At 37.0% G+C, this 17,646-nt stretch overlaps 1 protein-coding gene across 2 annotated transcripts in view; it reads right to left on the bottom strand.

The window, feature by feature from the left end:
• LOC139131168 (cytoplasmic dynein 2 heavy chain 1-like) overlaps positions 1–17,646 on the bottom strand; it is a 70,152-nt gene that overhangs the window by 7,967 nt on the left and 44,539 nt on the right. Inside the window, exons 48-68 of one of the 2 annotated variants that reach the window (XM_070697136.1) lie at positions 16,823–17,065; positions 16,048–16,185; positions 15,399–15,673; positions 15,116–15,239; positions 14,540–14,661; positions 13,817–14,030; positions 13,227–13,478; positions 11,321–11,341; positions 9,357–9,455; positions 9,018–9,141; positions 8,215–8,378; positions 7,530–7,649; positions 5,202–5,336; positions 4,525–4,668; positions 3,669–3,824; positions 3,085–3,204; positions 2,279–2,410; positions 1,818–1,890; positions 1,408–1,568; positions 599–724; positions 135–245 (exon numbers count right to left, since the gene is read on the bottom strand). In XM_070697136.1, coding sequence (XP_070553237.1) covers positions 135–245; positions 599–724; positions 1,408–1,568; positions 1,818–1,890; positions 2,279–2,410; positions 3,085–3,204; positions 3,669–3,824; positions 4,525–4,668; positions 5,202–5,336; positions 7,530–7,649; positions 8,215–8,378; positions 9,018–9,141; positions 9,357–9,455; positions 11,321–11,341; positions 13,227–13,478; positions 13,817–14,030; positions 14,540–14,661; positions 15,116–15,239; positions 15,399–15,673; positions 16,048–16,185; positions 16,823–17,065 — 3,054 coding nt within the window. The remainder of the gene's footprint in view (positions 1–134; positions 246–598; positions 725–1,407; positions 1,569–1,817; positions 1,891–2,278; positions 2,411–3,084; positions 3,205–3,668; positions 3,825–4,524; positions 4,669–5,201; positions 5,337–7,529; positions 7,650–8,214; positions 8,379–9,017; positions 9,142–9,356; positions 9,456–11,320; positions 11,342–13,226; positions 13,479–13,816; positions 14,031–14,539; positions 14,662–15,115; positions 15,240–15,398; positions 15,674–16,047; positions 16,186–16,822; positions 17,066–17,646) is intronic. The other variant, XM_070697137.1, reaches the window with a different exon arrangement.

The raw sequence follows: 17,646 nt of genomic DNA, 5'->3' as shown, positions 1-17,646 counted from the left end.
TTACTACTGCAAAAATACTGAAAATTTCTAAAAGCAAATGGGTTACCATTCTTTAAATCTGAAAAAACAGTCAACATAGGCATTTGCTACACAGTTTCCTTGCAATACAGAACGTGCAGGCCTACTTTACTGACCTCATAGGTGACCTTGAGACTTGACTGTAGCAGTATGGTTGGGAACTTGGGATGAACTTCAGCTGTCAACCAGAGACGGAAGTCTTGGTGAGGTTCCAGAGAATTCAGCTCCTGAGGATATCGAAAGTGAAGAACAAAATGCAGTGTATCTTAACAAAATAAAGCATGTGTATATTCTCTAAAAGTATTTCATTCTGATAGTCAAACCATATATATGATACATTGTAAGTAATATGGACAAGAGTGTATACAATGAAATGACTGTCCCATTTCACAATTTTACTTGCTTCTTTCAGCAATCATCTTCATCACACAACTTTTTTATTTGATAGCTTTTTAAAAATATTTTCTGAATTAGAAAAATAGAGTCTGCAGCTACATCTCTACAGAAGCGCTTTTGAAGGGAGATGGAGGGTGTGGGTTGAGACCCCTTGGAGGTGTTATACGTGTATTTTGGGGTTTACCTTTTCAAGCATTGGCAGCCAGGCTGTCACCAAATGTAAATTCTTCAAACACAGCCAGTCACCATTGCGTGAGCATTCATGGAGTAACTGCATGGCAATGTCAGCTTGACCTTGACCCATGGCGACCTGTTGAGGAAAAGCCAAAATACAATTTCCCTTTTTTCATGTCTTTGGTAAATGCACAGTCCCTCCACAAATGTAACAAGTTTTCATTTCCTGGTCAAAACTATGAAGATTCAATTACTGTTGTCTCTTCAAATTATTTTAAAATTACTATACACTTTCAACTTAAAAACTTACAACAACAGATGTTTTCATTTAATATTTACCTGATTTCTTTTGCAGTCTAATTAACAGTTATCATGGCAAAATACTTCTCTTTGCACAATTGCAGCAGTACTGAAGAAAACTGGACTTGAGCTGAACATTTTTACAACTCAGTTTTTCATAAACCTAGGGATCCCAATTTGATCAACTATGGCAAGGCTCCCAAAAGGAAACTTAACTACTTTTGTAAGGCAGATTGGACCCAGTATGCTGCAGGTTTGCCCTGGCCTGTATTAAAGACTTTAAATGATGAGATGAAATTCAATCTTGATCGATCCCAGCCAAGATTTTGCCTTACAGACACACATGGGAAAGGGATGAACCCTGATATTTGATGTAGCTTAGATAAAACATTGCATACTGGAATGCACTGATATAATAACTTATGTTTTGAAATCACCACAGATTATTTGAACAAACGAGTATTTTCTAGAAATTCAGACAACTTAGACTTTCATAATAGTGGATACTTCTGTACACACCTGGTGGTATCTCTCAGGGCCAACCTCCTCATTGGCCAAATCTTGCAATTCCTGGGAGGGATCAGCGCCCGGTGATATCACAATCAGGATAGGTTCCGTGGAAACTGTCTCCTTCAGCAATCTCTTCAAGTTCAGAGATGGAGGGGATAGCTCTTTCATACCTGGGAAATCAAGAGGGCATAATTATCATTATTAATTGAAGATTAATTGACTGCTTGAAGATCAACTGAAGTAAAGTCAGTTACTTTTGAGAACCATCTGACAATTATTTCCTATGCAAACGAATCACATGACTGTATATGCAGATTAATCAAAGTGATGACTTCAAAATCATCTGAGTTATATTACAAGGAAACATCTCCTGATTTGGAAATATCCCTGAAAATTCGAACCCCTTAAACAAGTCTTACCGAGAGCTCTTGACGCAAACAAGTTCATTGCACTTTGGAGTCTGTCCGGTCTGATTGCTTGCAACACCAACACCTGAAACAGTGAGATACATAGACGTACATTGAGACAGTTGGACCTTTCATTTGAAAACAGTGAGTGGAGCACACTATACATGGTGACCACCCCCTCACTAGATTACATTATGCCTGGTAACCCCAACCCCCACCCTGATTTGTATTCTTGATTTGTTAAGAGAATAGCTTAAAGCTTCATTGAGGAAAGTTTGAGCAAAAGTTTGTCTTTCAATTTTAAGGTACGTACTACTTAAAGTTTCCAGTGTTAAACATTAAATGACAGTCACTCAATTTCTGACTGAAAATCACACTATTCCACAATATTTCACAGGCTTATTATCAGGCATCAGTACACTACAACACACAAACCTGAAGACTGCAAATATGAAGTGGTCCTCATCACTCACCTGTTGGAATGCTGTCACTTTCTTCATCAAAGGTGACGGGAAGTCTTGCTCACACTGAGAGCTCCTTGAGAAGGACAACCAAAGGTCGCCGTCTTCAAGACACAGAGTTGGGTACAAGTTGGGGAATGTGCTCTGCAGGCAGAAAATAACTGAATTAGTAATTTCACACAAGAAACTCTTTGAGGTTCTGTTACAGTACAAATAGGGTCTATACAATCAAAGTCACCTATTTATAAAATTCAGGACTTTCAATGACTTTTCAAAAATTTGCAAGGACTTTTTTAGTTCCAAACTAACATTTTCAAGATACCATTTTTACAAAACATCAATTTTATGCATGTTATCATTTCATATATCATATTTATGATATCACAATGATATCGGATTATCAATTTTCCGGGACTTTCCAAGACTCAATTTCATTTTCCAGGACTTTCCAGGGGGCTTTAAAGTTCAAGGACTTTCAGGGACTTTCCAGTACCCTGTACAAATTGAGGGACAGGCAACACAGTAAAAATTATGCTGACACTGCACACACATGATTTTATCCACATTTCTGATGGTCTATTTCCAACACTGCAGCAAGCAATTGTATCAGATTAAATCTAGTTAGAGGAAGAGCTGAAAATATAGATGCATGAAATCTATACTATGTGATTGTAGTCTCCCAGGCCACAGTGCCATACGCTACGTAACAAAATCTCTGAACGTTCACAATTGTCCTAGAAATGCACAATTGAGGTTCGATCCTCTGTTTCATATGACAGATCAGTTTACAAGAGAGGAGAGTAACCTATGACTTTTACCTTGAGATGAGCCACAGCACTGTGTCTTTCCTGGTCAATCCAGGACGGTACATCCCTAGAATGTTTGGAGGAATCTGTCTTCACATCAGATACAATCAAACCAGAGAAGGCCTCCCACTCCTGTGGATCAAAAAAGAAAAACATTTCATCTTTATCAGAACAAACAACTGTTTACAAGAAATGCCTACAGGTGCATGTATTTCAATCAAGGGTTGAAGGAGCTGCAGTAAATATGAGTCAAATAGAGAGATACGAGGAAGGTGACTGGATCATATACCCCGGTAATTATGTTTTAATTCTATCCAAAGTACTAAATAATCAATGTCTGGAATTACAAAGAAGCTGATTTCCCAAATGCCTGGACACAACCAAGATTATCAAGGAGCTGCTGCTTAGAGTAACCATTGGTGCACGTGTACAAAATCAGCCAACCTACGATTACTTTCAAGTAGATTAAGTTTGCTAAAAGTCAAGAAACAAAACTGGATAATAATGGCCCTTGATTTTGCAGGCCACAAGTTGCATTTTGGATTGAATTGAAATGCTTACAGCATCTTGTGCTTACAGCGAAGACTTTTACTCACATTTTCTGAAAACATTTGAGGATGAGCCCCATGCACCAGATGCATGGCAAACATGAGTCTGTCCACCTTGAACAAGGATCTGCACACATACTCATAGACAAGGTTCTGGAGTGTGTTAATAAGTGTTTTGATTCTCATCTCAGTGCTGCTGCCATCCTGGAGAGGAGGGAAAAACAAACAAACAAATATATCACTACATTTTGATCATTAATTGGAGCTCAGTAGTAGTAATAAATATCAGACTATTTGCACAAAAACATATTGTGTTTTCCAGTGACGTTCCCTTAGGAAATAGATAGGTGTGTTGGGACTTTTTGTTATTTTTTATTTTCACTTTGGTGTGACTAATCAATAAAGAGCAAAATTTGGTAAAAAGACGCATAATTTTTGAAAATCTAAAAAACAAAAGTTTAGGGTTGGAGGATTTAAAATAACATACAAGGGGGTTACTAGAAACTGGAATATCAAAACAGACTGAAAACAGAATACTGAAATTATTTTTATCATGATAGCACCACATATGTCCCACATTGCCCTTAAATTAATGAACAAGACTGAATGGCTGCAATTTCCAATTTACCTCTGTGGTGTCATTTGCACCACTGAGGGCGCTATTAACAAATAAATACCAATGAGTTTTTTTGGAAACCCCATTTGTCTTCCCCCTGTTAACTTCACCCTTTCCCAATTCCCATAATTTTAAACTGACATATTTACTTTTGTGCTGATTGCATCCTTTTCTGTTGTCATCAAGTGGCTTATTTTCTTGGTAAACACATTTAGAAGTAATTTCTGGAGAGTCTTAAATTGGTATGAATTGAAATACAAGAAGAAAAACACAGTAAAGTGGACTCACAGTTTTGTTTTTCAGTGCTCTTTGGAAGAGTCTGAGGAAGGCTCCAAGACTAAACCTGTACATGTTATTGAGTTTGGATAAGTCACTGATCACAAAGAACAGAGTGCTGCCACTTTCTGCCAATGGTAGGTACGTATTTCTCTCCTGCAAGAGTGAAAAACAAACCAAATATAAAGAGTGAGTGTAAATAATCAATGCAAATTTCATAGACAACTATACAAAGAGGGAGCAACACTAGCAGGGAATGAAATTTGAACACGAAGGTAATACTTTATCGATAATGATTTGAGATTTCCATATTAACACTTTATTCGATAACAATTTGAGTAAAACAAAAACATGGAAAAGTGGACAGGGAGAAGAGAGCTGTCAAGTTGGAGTTCAATCACGTTAGAAATATTTTGGGCAGCAATTGAGCAATTTACTCTTAACCCTTCATCCCCAGTTCCCTGTATACAGGTCCAACTTTACCATAGAAAACAATGGATTTGGGACAAACCATGGTGGTGAAAGGGTTAATGGCTATGGCTATGATCTGGTATGGTGAATTTATATATGATTGTACGGAGTGTTTTCCTAGCAGAAAACTACACAATTTTAAAACATTTCTTGAGGCAACTAAAAGTTTCGACACTTTTCAAAACTTGTTGACAGTGACTGATAAACCGATATCTTACCTGATCCAATGATGTTTGCAGTCTGACAGATTCAGTCAAGGACTCAGCAATTGTCATGCTGCTGGCCTTGGTCTTGTTCAGAGAATCAATCAAATCTTTGTTCTCCAGTATGTTGCCCTCTGCCTGTGCTAATTCCTACACAGTGAAAGGTTATACACGAAAAAATTCACACATCAATGAAACTTGTGAGAATGGAAAATGTGATAGAAATGATGAACTGTATCCAGGCATTGTCTCTTTACAGCATTTTACACTCATGTTACTTTAATGACATCATTCCATGTCTGACTCTACAACTTTGGGCAAATCACACATTACTGAAAGAAAAAACGCTGGTTCAATGCCACAACCCTTAGAATGCAACATTGCACGACAGTTTCTGATGTTGAGCAGATGCACCCAAAATGTGTACAGATTGATACTAGTCTACGAAGTCTTCAAGAAGTGAGGGGGGCCATTATATATAGTACCAGTAAAAAACATGCTTGTATACTTTATCAACACACATAAAATGTCATGAAACACACAACAAGCAAAAGTCATCTTTTAATTCCATAAGAGAACACAGGCATAAGATTTGTTCAGTAATTTTTTAAAACACTAAAAGGACATACAATCATGCTTATGAATTTTCTTCATTTATGGTTCTTGAAGAGATCATGTGCGCATGTGTCAAGGGTACGGTCACGTCTGCATGCGTGTGTGAAAATTGATCTTGTTTCTCCGCTGTTTTGACTTAGTTACTGTTTCTTCGACGTCTGAGCGCCTTTTTAAACATATTGTGGAGCTGGTGAACATATATTTTTGGTTGGAAGAGTTTCTGCCGTCGATGCTGTAACTTCAAACTACAGTGTATAGTGCATTGACAGCCAATGTAATCCAATATGGCGTCGTCAACGAGAACAACGGCCACTACCGGCCGAAGAGGGAGCTCCACGAGGCCGAAAGGCCAGAAGACTCAAGAGACAAATACAGCAGCAACATCCAGTCCTAGCCATTGCGGAACATGTAAGCAAATAGTTAACGATACTGACCAAGTTATTTTGTGCGGATTTGCAATTTTTGGCACCACGGACTGTGAAAATGTGGACAAAGCTACGTATAAATTTCTTAGTGAAAACGCAAATGAAGAGAACAGTTCCATACACTGGTACTGTGCTAAGTGTAACACCTGTGCAGCGAGTATCATGAAGCTGATGAGTAAATTTGAACAGAAACAAGAAAAGCTGGAAAATGAAATGCAGTGTATGAATCACTCGTTGCAACAGCTGGAGGGTACTGTCTCCGAAATGAAGGTTGATATGAGTAAAATAACCAAATCAGTCCCTGATTGTATAAAAGAAGAGCTTGACATAGAGAAAAGGACGGCTAATATAATGATAAAGAAGTGCAAGGAAGTGGAAGGCAAAGATGACACTACTGTAGTTGAAGAAATAATGCAAGAAATTAGGTTGCCTGAAATAACAAAAGAAGAATTTACTGTTCAGCGCATTGGCCTAAAGAGAGGGGATAATTACCATAGACCTATAAAGGTGAAATTACAGAATTCAGAAAACAGGAGGAAAATTCTGACAAATGCACGAAAAATCAAGACAAGTGACAACGCAGATTACAGCCACATACAGTATACTTTACTCCAGACCTAACAAAGAAACAATATGAACATGATCAAGCCCTAAAAACTGAATTAAAGAGAAGAGTTGAACTCGGGGAAACAGATTTGAGAATAAGAAGAGGAGCAATAGTCCGGATATCTGGAGGGCGGAATGGAACAAAACACTAGTTAAGCTCCAAAAGTCCGTGTAAAACACATGGGCTTCAACAATTCAAACTACCCTTATATGATGGATGGTACTGCATTGGAAATGTTGAGGAAGAAAAGGACCTAGGAGTTTTGATACATCAAAGTTTAAAGACTCTGACAGTGTTAATGCCTTCAAAAACTCCTACGACTCCTACATGTGTACCTGTTAAGCTGTTGACCGTCATCTATTTTTATGCATTTGCCAGAGGGATCTATTATCCGGTGAAGGATATCTCTCCCTTTTCCGAACTGAACTGAACTGAACTGAACTGAAGTTTTGTATTAAAACAGAGAATCACAAAAGTTGGTATTTGAAAAAATCTGAGAACTGTTTTGGAATACCCCCCTGAGGTATTTGTGAATGCAGCCTAAAGAAACAGTTGACACTTTGTTTCAAAAATAAGATTCACCTGTAAAAAAAAGGAAGTTATACAATTTAGCCAGAGTTTTGAAGAAATGACTTGGGAGACGGTATCAAGAGTCAGCGGTAAGCAACACATACATGTATAGTAAGACATTCTTACCTCCAGCAATGATTCTTCCAGCTTAGCCAGTTGAATCTTCAATTCCTCTTCCTGTCTTAACAATTCTGTTTTGCGGACTTCCAATTCTGGCTTCTCATGTTGGATGGTGGTAGCTAATAGCTGTGAAATAACAGACAAGAGAAAGACAGAAATTGAGATCATCTGTCTTGATATTGATGCAGCCATTTCAACAAAATACAAGATTTCTACACTTTCGGACACTCGCTGTAAAAAATTGTTGGCAGTATGTTCTGTGCCCAGGAAAAATTTTCACTAGATCTGTTAAAGAAGGGGTCACCAGAAGGAAAACTATCTGGCTTTCAAGGTAAATTAAAAGCTAAAAGTGATATTGCTATTTCATGATATTGATCTAATGCAACTGTTGGTTGGCTTGGTTTGCTTTCAAAGAATAAGATTATACTGGTAATATCATTCAATAGCAGATTTATTTGGTCAGTACATGTATACAACTGTAGGTCAAAACCAGTCTACATTTTGGCAGTTCAGAAGTAAATTTCATTTCACATAATACACTGTACATTCTATCTGAATTTATGTAACAAAGTACCTACACATGTCATGTTTCATGGGAGATTTTGATGACACAAAGAGCACAAGATGTCAAAAAAAGGCAAACACAGGTACCTCTGTCATGAAAAGTAACAACATTACAAGACACTCTTACCTGTCCTGTGAGTCCAGCTCTGGTGGTGGTGAAGTTCACTTCTGTGACAATGGATGCTGCATCCGGAGGGATCTCAGGAACTGGATTTCGCGTCGTCATGAACAACCGGAAGTCTTCATTGTAATCAATGACCTTCTCACCAATCTGAACAACATACCTTGGACCTGATGGGAAATATACAGTGAGTTGAAATTTGATTTTGAACAAAACTTCCTCATTAAGGTAGTATTTGCATCAAAAAAAAGAAAGACTTTAGTTCTAAATTTCCTTGATGAAAATTTTGACCATTCTCTTACCAAATCAAGAATAAAAAATGGGGATCACGGTGCATAGTCACAGTTTGGTACTACAGAAACAAATCACCTATCATATACCGATATTTGAAATTTGAAATGACCACTGTCCATGTTAACTCTATGGGGAAAAATAAAACCTGAGGTTGTGAAAATCTTTCCCACTCCAAGATTAAGAGAATTGTAAAACTTTGTGTCTGAATATTTGTCCTGAGGAGCATTCTACCGTAAAACAACAAAACAATACTTAACTTCTTTATTGTCAGTGAGGATTGATTGGATATCGGCAACAAAAAAAACTTTGAAGTTTAGAGCTTGTACAAATCTTTTGCGCTACTTTACGTGAACAGATATCAATATGTGGAGTGTAATGACAGTCCAAAATCAGTCGGGATACTGAAGATACCCTACATCAAGATCATGCTTTGTACTTGCATAGTATAATCTTGGAGTCTTTACTCTGTCCAAATAACAATACGGATGGTAACATACCAAAGCATAGGGTCTTACCTTGGCTGACTAGATCACCTCTCAGTATCGGAAAGAGGATAGGCTCAATTCCATCCATTTCCTGGACAATCAACGTTTTACCAAAACGTACTGCCAACTCCAAGGAGGTTGTGAAATTTGCGTCCTGAACAGAAAAAAAACCAACATGGAGGTTATCATTTTGAGAATTCACAAGAAATTCCTGTGATTGTGAACTTCTCCTTCACATAGTACCACGGTATTCACATTGCAAATATGTCGTTTTCACAATATTTCATGACATGCTCCGAGATGACAGTCTGTTATGACTACAGAATGAATCATGGGAAGGGTCAAAGTTTAAAGTTCACATGAACTGACCTGCTGATTGACAACCTCAAGTCTGGATTCCTTGAGATGGGTCTTCAACCAATCTGTGGCCCTCGATGACGGATCAATCAAGAATGGTCGCAAAGAGCTCTGAAAAAATGTGAAAAACAGCAAAATGAACATGCCCAGATAGAATACTAAGGTGTCATGATCTGTGTTTGTAAGAAATAAAATGAAACCAGGGTATTGATATAACATCATTACTGTAACTTGTAAGGATATTTTTGCAAGCGAACATATGGTTTCTTTTTCTGAGAGTTCTTGGATTTGAATACACTTCATAAGCACAGTCTTTGAATTTACTCAGGACGACACCACATAACGTTAACATTATTGGATTACAAAATATGTTAAAAGATGACATTGACTTTGGTTACTCTGACAATGAAGAATACACATAACATTTACAATACTTACCGTAATTACAGGTGTAAACAATTATTTTTTTTTGCATTGAAAAGAATGCTGGCTGTTAGAACTGACACAAGACTACAACCATTTTTCAGAGAGGGTATTGCACAGACTGTTTTTCTTTCATGCGACAAGTGCAGTGTGTTGGATTGTTGTGCACAAAAAAACCCCACTTCAATATTTGATTGAATGAACAAATTTTTGTCACTTTGGTTCACTTTAAGGTGGTACGCACCTCCACAATGAACTATTTAAACTTTTGCTCAAACTTTCCCGAATGAAACTTTCAACCATTCTCTTACCAAATAAAGAATAAGATCAGGGGATATTTGGATATTTGACATTTGTTTAAAGGGAGGGGTCATGAGAACTCAAAGGTCGATTGGGACCCATATGCCCAATATAAACACTGTATTCAAAGGTACATTGGCAATTGATGAATATTAAAACATGTCTGTCAGAATGTACATCATAAACCTGAAATGTTTCAGCTATGTTGATGTGATGCATCTAGATATTGTGCGTGAATGAATTGTTTGTATTAAAACAATAAAGTCGCACGGGGCGCATTTCCAATGACCCCGCCCCTTCAACATGTACCTGGGTAGAGTGTCAGTTCTGAACAGCAAACATGCCAACACAAAATAAATGAAAACATAAAGTACATATTTTCACCCTTTGCCCAGACCATTTACAAATTGTGTTTACAGCCAAGAAAAAATAACCAAGTCTAGCAGGCAGAGGAGATCAAAACTCACAATTTGGCGGCTGTTGAATTGTGAAATAAAATCTAGAAATCATTCACAAGTTATGTTTATTTCAATTCATAGCATACTCTTAAATGGAAAAGACGATATCTTTTGACATACAATTAGTTAATTTTTGACTCATGTGAAAAATTTATGTTTTTCTCCACCAACTAAAATTGGCTTAGTTACTAGCCATCAGAATTTCCCTGTACCTTTACTGACAGATGTGACAAGTCAGACATGGTTTTCTGAAAGTATGTACAAAATAACTTTTGTATGTCATCAATATATTTACACACTGCACACAGCACAAAGGGCTTCTGAGATGACCAGCGATGTCAGCCAGCATGAAATTAAAAAAAAACAAACACGATGTCAAAAGATGGTGGCTTTTTCCTTTATGTAATCACATTATACGATGAAGTCCTACTAAACCTTAAGACTATTGGATGATGTGAAAATTTTTCCTCTGCTTAATCATTTAAAAGGCTCACAAGTGGGTAATATCTGACTCCTTCTGCATTTGAAATTTTCTGCTTGTACTTTATACAAAGCCATTTTAATTCTGCCTGCTAGATATTGCACATTATCTCTTAGACTCAGATTTTAAAAAAACAAATAACGCATACATTATGAAATCAATTACATTGAGACGAAGAAGCCAAGTGCATGATGGGAGAGACAGACAATGCAAAAACAGATAGCGGTGAAAAAAGACTTTGAGTTGACCCAGAAAATAAATCCCATATATTGTAGGCACATCTAGAGTGGTGATGGTTGGATTGGAGCTCTTACCGCAACTGGTAGATCGTTACTCTGGTCATGGTCACCATCAAGGGCATAAATGTAAAGATTGCATGGCATACCAGCATGCAATGATTTTGTATGATAAACCCATCGCATTAATATCAATCATACAAAAAATAAGAGAGATGGGAGAAAAAAAAGAAGCAGATAATGGGAGAGATAACGTATTAGTTATTTGCTTTGAAACAGCCACTGTGATGTATCACATACACACATGCTTTATCTTATGCAGTGGTGATATGGACCATGCATAAATTTGAAACTTTAAGACAAGTTGATGCTTTCTCTCCTGAAATGTGACCTTTGACACCATATGATTTCATATCACAGTTGTTAGCTTGAGTGGATTTGACCTTTATGTTAACACTTTAAGCTAGAACATTTATATTTCAGTGATGTGTCAAATCAGCATTCTCCTTTCAATAGCGATGTTTTATCTCCGAAAATTGATAAATCCTTTCTGACCTAAGTTTTACTTGTTGGTGCAAAGCAATGTTAAAGAAAAATCAGTTGATCACATATATTTTCTTTTCAAGATGAACAACACTTTTGAGTAGATGGACATGCTTTCTTAAACCCATATTTCAATATTTCCATAGCTCAAATTTGTTCTATCAAATCTCATTACTATGGCTAATAACCTAAAGTTATTGTCATCAGTGGTTATTGCAGACCTGTTAACAAGGAATTGGAAGTTACCAGGTTAACAAGGGTGTGAGTTTTTACAGTATTCTACATATGAAATCTTTGAGTTTCTAATAATTATACTGATATAAATATTAAATATACTGATCAGTATTTCATGATACCAATAACATGACACATGAAGTCTTAAACAAACTGTTTGTAAGAATATCACAATCAATTTCTAGTTCATCACTTAAGTTGGAAGATACTGACAAGGTAAACAACTGTAGCATGAACTGGTATAGTGTCTCAAGTCACTTTCATCTTTAGCTTGTTGCCACGGTGATGATGAAGCTGTACACTGGTTTCTTTGCTTAGCCTTACATACATGTACAATGCCAGGTGGCTTTTTTCTGGTGCCAATTTACATTATTTTATGTTTCATTTTGCGCAACTTTAAATTTCACATAACAAATTATCATTTGGCAAAATAGAGGTGGCTACAAGCATTTCATAACTGTGTGTTTGTTTGTTTTTTTCTGAACACTCAAATCACACACACACCCATCATGCATTAGTAGCAATGAGATCATTCCTTGAAAAAGCCTTGCCATCAAATGGTTGAGAAGAATTACATGAAAGGCAAGAGTTGGGTACATGAGCAAAGCTGTGTCTATGTATGAGTGGATCCCTTTACCCATATACAATTTATTCTATTTTCTGACTGGTTATGTTGAAATACATACCATTTATCATTGTTAACATTTTTTGTCATGCATTACCTTTTACAAGCCTGCATTGAGGTATATGTAGTAAACTCATGATAGTTATAAAACTTCAGGCTAAGAAAGTCAAAGCAGTCTTTTTTACACATAAAAGACTTTGATATGTTTATGATAAATATTATCATCAAAAACAATTTTAAATTGATAAAATATTGCACATCTGAACAGCATTTGCTTTATACTCATGTTTCATCACTGCAAGGAATAAATTTGGCTCCAAAGGTGACATTTTTTGTCTGTGATGATGTGGAGGCAGTACTTGTGATGTCCGATATTTTATAGACAACCAACAATGACTGAAGTGAAAGGATCATTAAGCAGACACAAAATTAAATTTCTAAAATCAAAGGGTTCACTTATGCTTCTAGAAATTGTTATTAAAACAGTGGTCTTAGGACGGCTTTACTTTGGCACTGGCTTTGACTTTCCTATCCTTCTGAGGTAAATTTGCCGGATGGTGACAAGGATTAATTTCAACACACCTGGAGAATCACCATGGCATTTTCCATGGACAGCTCATCCCCAGGCAGCCCTTCGCTCTTCCATATCAGCTGCTCACTTTCCGTGCTCAGGAATCTCCGCAGTTCAAACTTGGTCAACTGGGTGAATTCCATCCACTGGGCGATCTTGTTGCGACGGATGTCTTCCGATTCCGATGCAAGGTAGGTGATGAATCCGGACGCCAGGAGTGCTCGCTTGGGAAGAGTTTTCAACTCTTCTGTCAATTCCTTGACCTGTAAGTGAGAAACCATGGCTAAGGTTTGGCCTTTCAGAGAAAGGTGTGCTCCACCTTGTCCTACTTTTCATTTAGAAAGACAATTTTGAAGATAACTTGACCAAACATTTCTAACTTCAATGCTGCAGTATTACTTACAGCTGCACAAAGACAAAATTTGTCAGAATTTCTGTCATTAGCAGTTAGTGCAGCATACCAAATGATGTATTTAATAACAAATCTATGATCGCGATCAGCACTATCACCAAGTTCCAGCTTTGCTGTAGAAAACAATGAATGGTCTTATAACATTATTTGATGGCAGAATGGTAAAACACACAGAGTCTCTACATTTACCTGTTCATTCCATCTTTGATGTTCACCTTCCAGCTTACCGACCAGTGTTTCTGCTGCCAGTATGGTTTCATTGGCCTTGTCCAAGTCCAGTTTCAACTTGGCGGCTTCTGTGGTCCGTTTCTCAAACCGTGTTCTGAGCTCAGAGACTTTCTTGTCCACTTCATCAAGACCTTTCTGTAATTTCTCCATCCTGGACTCTGCTTTCTGTAAGTTCCTACCATGCAAAAACACACATATTAAATTTTTACCCACCTTTGCTTCTAGAAACTTGGATTTTTATGTACAAAAACTATGTGATGAAGAGCATGACGACTAAATATGACATTTATAAGATGTTCAAATATTCACCAAAATAAATTTACTGAATTCAATCTCACTTCTTACAAAAGATAAAACTATCGACACACAGATAATTGAGGTATCACAGAACAATCAGAGGGTATCTTTTTCTGTATTTCAGTTGCCTTCAAAACCAGCAAAAATTGATTTTGAACTTTGATGATACTTAAAAAGCAGGAATACTTTCGAATCCATGTGGGCTGTAAATATATCCATATTAAGCGTTTCCTGGTATCTCCATACATCTACATCTGTATGTATATTTGTATTCAGAAGGCCATCTGCATGTCTCTCAATGTGTATCTGATCCATCCTGTCTGTCTGTATATCTGACTGGCCATTTTTTTTTCTTGCAAAGTGAGACAAAGGATCCTGTTGACTTACTTTCTGAGTTGGGCTTGCTCAGTTTCCAGTGGTTCAATCTTTTCCAAGACATGCGAATACTTAACATTGGCTCTGACCCATGTGGCCAGCGGAGCAGCAGCTGCACTGGCACGTTTGGCACTCTACACGTCAAAGAGACAACAGAAAAAGACGATCACTGCTACAATGCATCTCATGATTTTCCTGGTAACAATTTCAAGAAAGTACACACTGGAACACTTCATAGGAGGTGAATAGGTTGAACATACATCAAAATTAAAATCAGTTTAATTGAGGCGTTGTCCAAATATTATTTCGTGTGGTGTAAGAATCTCTGGACATTTTCAAGAATGCCAATATTAACAAATCTTTGCAGAACCACACCTTGACTTTGTGCTTTGTCCATGGATGTTTTACTATCTTTCATAGAATGCACAATCCAATAATATGAATATTTGTCATTGATAAACTGTCATTATCATTGAATATGCATATGTTAAATACTAATGAATACACTTTGCATACATGAATATCATAATGTTGCACTTGAAGCATAAGACCACATATCTGATCGATGGACACATTCAAGATACTAACCTTATCCTGGAAAGAACTTGCATTCTTTTGAAGCAGTTCTTCCACTCCATCTCTGATATCAGGAGTGATTTTACGAGCATCAAATTGAGAAATCTCTTCCTTCACGCCCCTCTTTGCCAAAAAACTGTTAATATCAAAAAAGAAAATGTTATAAGATGCTGTTTTGTTTAGGCTTTCATAATGGTAGCCTCTATATAAATGTCAAAAAGCTGAAATAATACAGAATATATTACCCAATGCTAGTATTCAGTGTTTATCCTTTGAACTCTGACCTTTGACCTACCTTCGCATGCTATTCCATGAGGTGTCCAATATTCCCATAAGTCTGAGCACACCTTCAAGGATATCTCTGATGATATCCGGTGGGGCACGCAATGCTCGTATTTCACTAAGACTTTCAGGTTTGATGTTACCCACAGCCTGTTTGGCCTCCTTCACCAACGGCTCAATTTCAGACATTTCAATGTCGATGGCCTTCTTTCTCTTTTCTAGTTTAATGTTCTCCTCGGCTGTCTTCTCTTTCAGTTTCTCAATCTCTGTCTTCTGCTCACCGGCGTCCTGCAGGGTCATAGCATAGAGATATGTGAATCTAACTCTACCCAGTAAGCTTACTCAGTTAGTGATTGGAGAGCAGAGAGAGAGAGAGAGGGAGGAGAGGGAATATTGGGGTGAGGGTAAAAGGGGACTGAACGGGAGATGAGATAACTGACCAGATATTCAATAGAAATAGTACAGAGTGGGAATAGATCACAGGTTTACAATGGTAGCAACAAGAACGAAGAAATACTCACATCTTTGCAGTCAAATAATCAAAACATGAAAGAGACAACATTGCAATGGACATTGTCAGTTTTACAATACTTTTTTCTAACTTTTTCCTCTGAGAACATTTCTCTCCCTTGTCACATTAGAACTGCTGGTACTTTATTTACCTGCATACTGGTTGTGATCTCCCTCAGTGCAGTGTCTGCTTCTTCCTGTTTCTGTGCCAACAATGCACTCTGCTGTGCTGCTTTGCCTTTCAGTTCCTCCACCAGGGATGAGGCTTCATTCAATTTGGACAAACCAGCCTGCAGTAAACAAAATACATTCATTCATTCATTCATCACTCATTCTTCTTTTTGTTAATAGTAGATCATTCATTTCATTTCAATCAAGCAAAACAATGTTTTCTGTGAGTATTGGTAGGTAATCTTTTTCCATGAGTAGTGGCCTCAATATACCACAGAAAACAATTGGATTGCTCTCACATTTGGCAGTGAATGGGTTAAACGTAAACAGTCACCTGTAATCTAAATATGCCCATATATGGTCAAAGGGGCGTTCCTTGGTATTCAAAATGTCCATGTGAGGGCGCAGTTTTTAAAAAGCGGCCACCCGCTTAAAATCTGTGATTGGTTAGATTTTCTCTTTCCTTGGTAACTGTTGAAAAATTGGAACAGTTGACAGTATACTTTTAAGGTATGAAACTTTGCTAATCAAGTTTCAATATTTAGCATTGCAGAACTATACATCTCTCAAAAAAATTATGTGAACGCCACAATATCACTGTCTGACTTTTTTACTGAACTTTGCAGCGTAATTTATGAATGTAAGTTTGTAAGTTAAGCTTATCTCCCTAATATTTATCATAAGATTAAACTTCCAACGAGAAAAATTTTGTACTGAAAAAGGTCTGAGTCATTACAAAGGTTATAAATAGATTACCTGTAAATGGCTTTGTCTTTTTTCAACATTTCTCTTCTTGTGACCGTAGACTGTCATGTAGGTGTGTAAGAATGTCATGTAACGTCTTGGTGTGGCCATGGCAGTTCCACAAGATTGATGGATTTGTAGGAAGTTCTTGAGAATCTCATCGCCTCCTGATAGCTTCCTCTTGTGTTGTTTGTCAGTGCTTGCCAGAGATGACCCCTCTATCTTGGGTGGTCGTGTCAGTAATATTTTGGGAATCTAGAGGGTTTCAATTCACAATTAGTATAATTGTGGATTAACAAAAGAGTGAGGTTTTAATTGAACAAACTTCATGACTTCAAAAAGCAGGCTGCCAGTGGTGTTTCTTTCAGTAACTAAAAGTAAAGACACTAGATGGGTCGCCCCTCTATGGTCTATGCTAAGTAAGCTATGCATATTCTCTATTGATAGCAAGAAATTATCATTTCATTTGCATGAAAACAGAACTCATTAATGTATATTTTGCACAGATGAATACACTCATCCATGAAAATCAGCATTTGAAAATGTTTGGAGTCATTCTGAATGATTTCATATGAAAATTCCCATAAGACTGGAAAATAATTATGTGTGCCAATTACAGACAAATACATGCATTTTTTTGTAAAACATGGACATTATCACTGTTGAAGGTTATCGGTGTTTTTCAGATTTATATTGCTAATCAGTTTATTATGCTCAATGCTTTATTTACTTTCTTGATATTTATTCTCTTTTGACATGAACGCAAAATACTTTAGTAAATACAATTGATATCAAAGTGACATGTATATAATCATATTGCATGTTTGTATTGGCTG

This window comes from Ptychodera flava, chromosome 4 (genome assembly GCF_041260155.1).
Source record: "Ptychodera flava strain L36383 chromosome 4, AS_Pfla_20210202, whole genome shotgun sequence".
In the NCBI taxonomy this organism is placed as follows: domain Eukaryota; kingdom Metazoa; phylum Hemichordata; class Enteropneusta; family Ptychoderidae; genus Ptychodera; species Ptychodera flava.
This window is presented reverse-complemented; position numbering and strand designations above follow the sequence as displayed.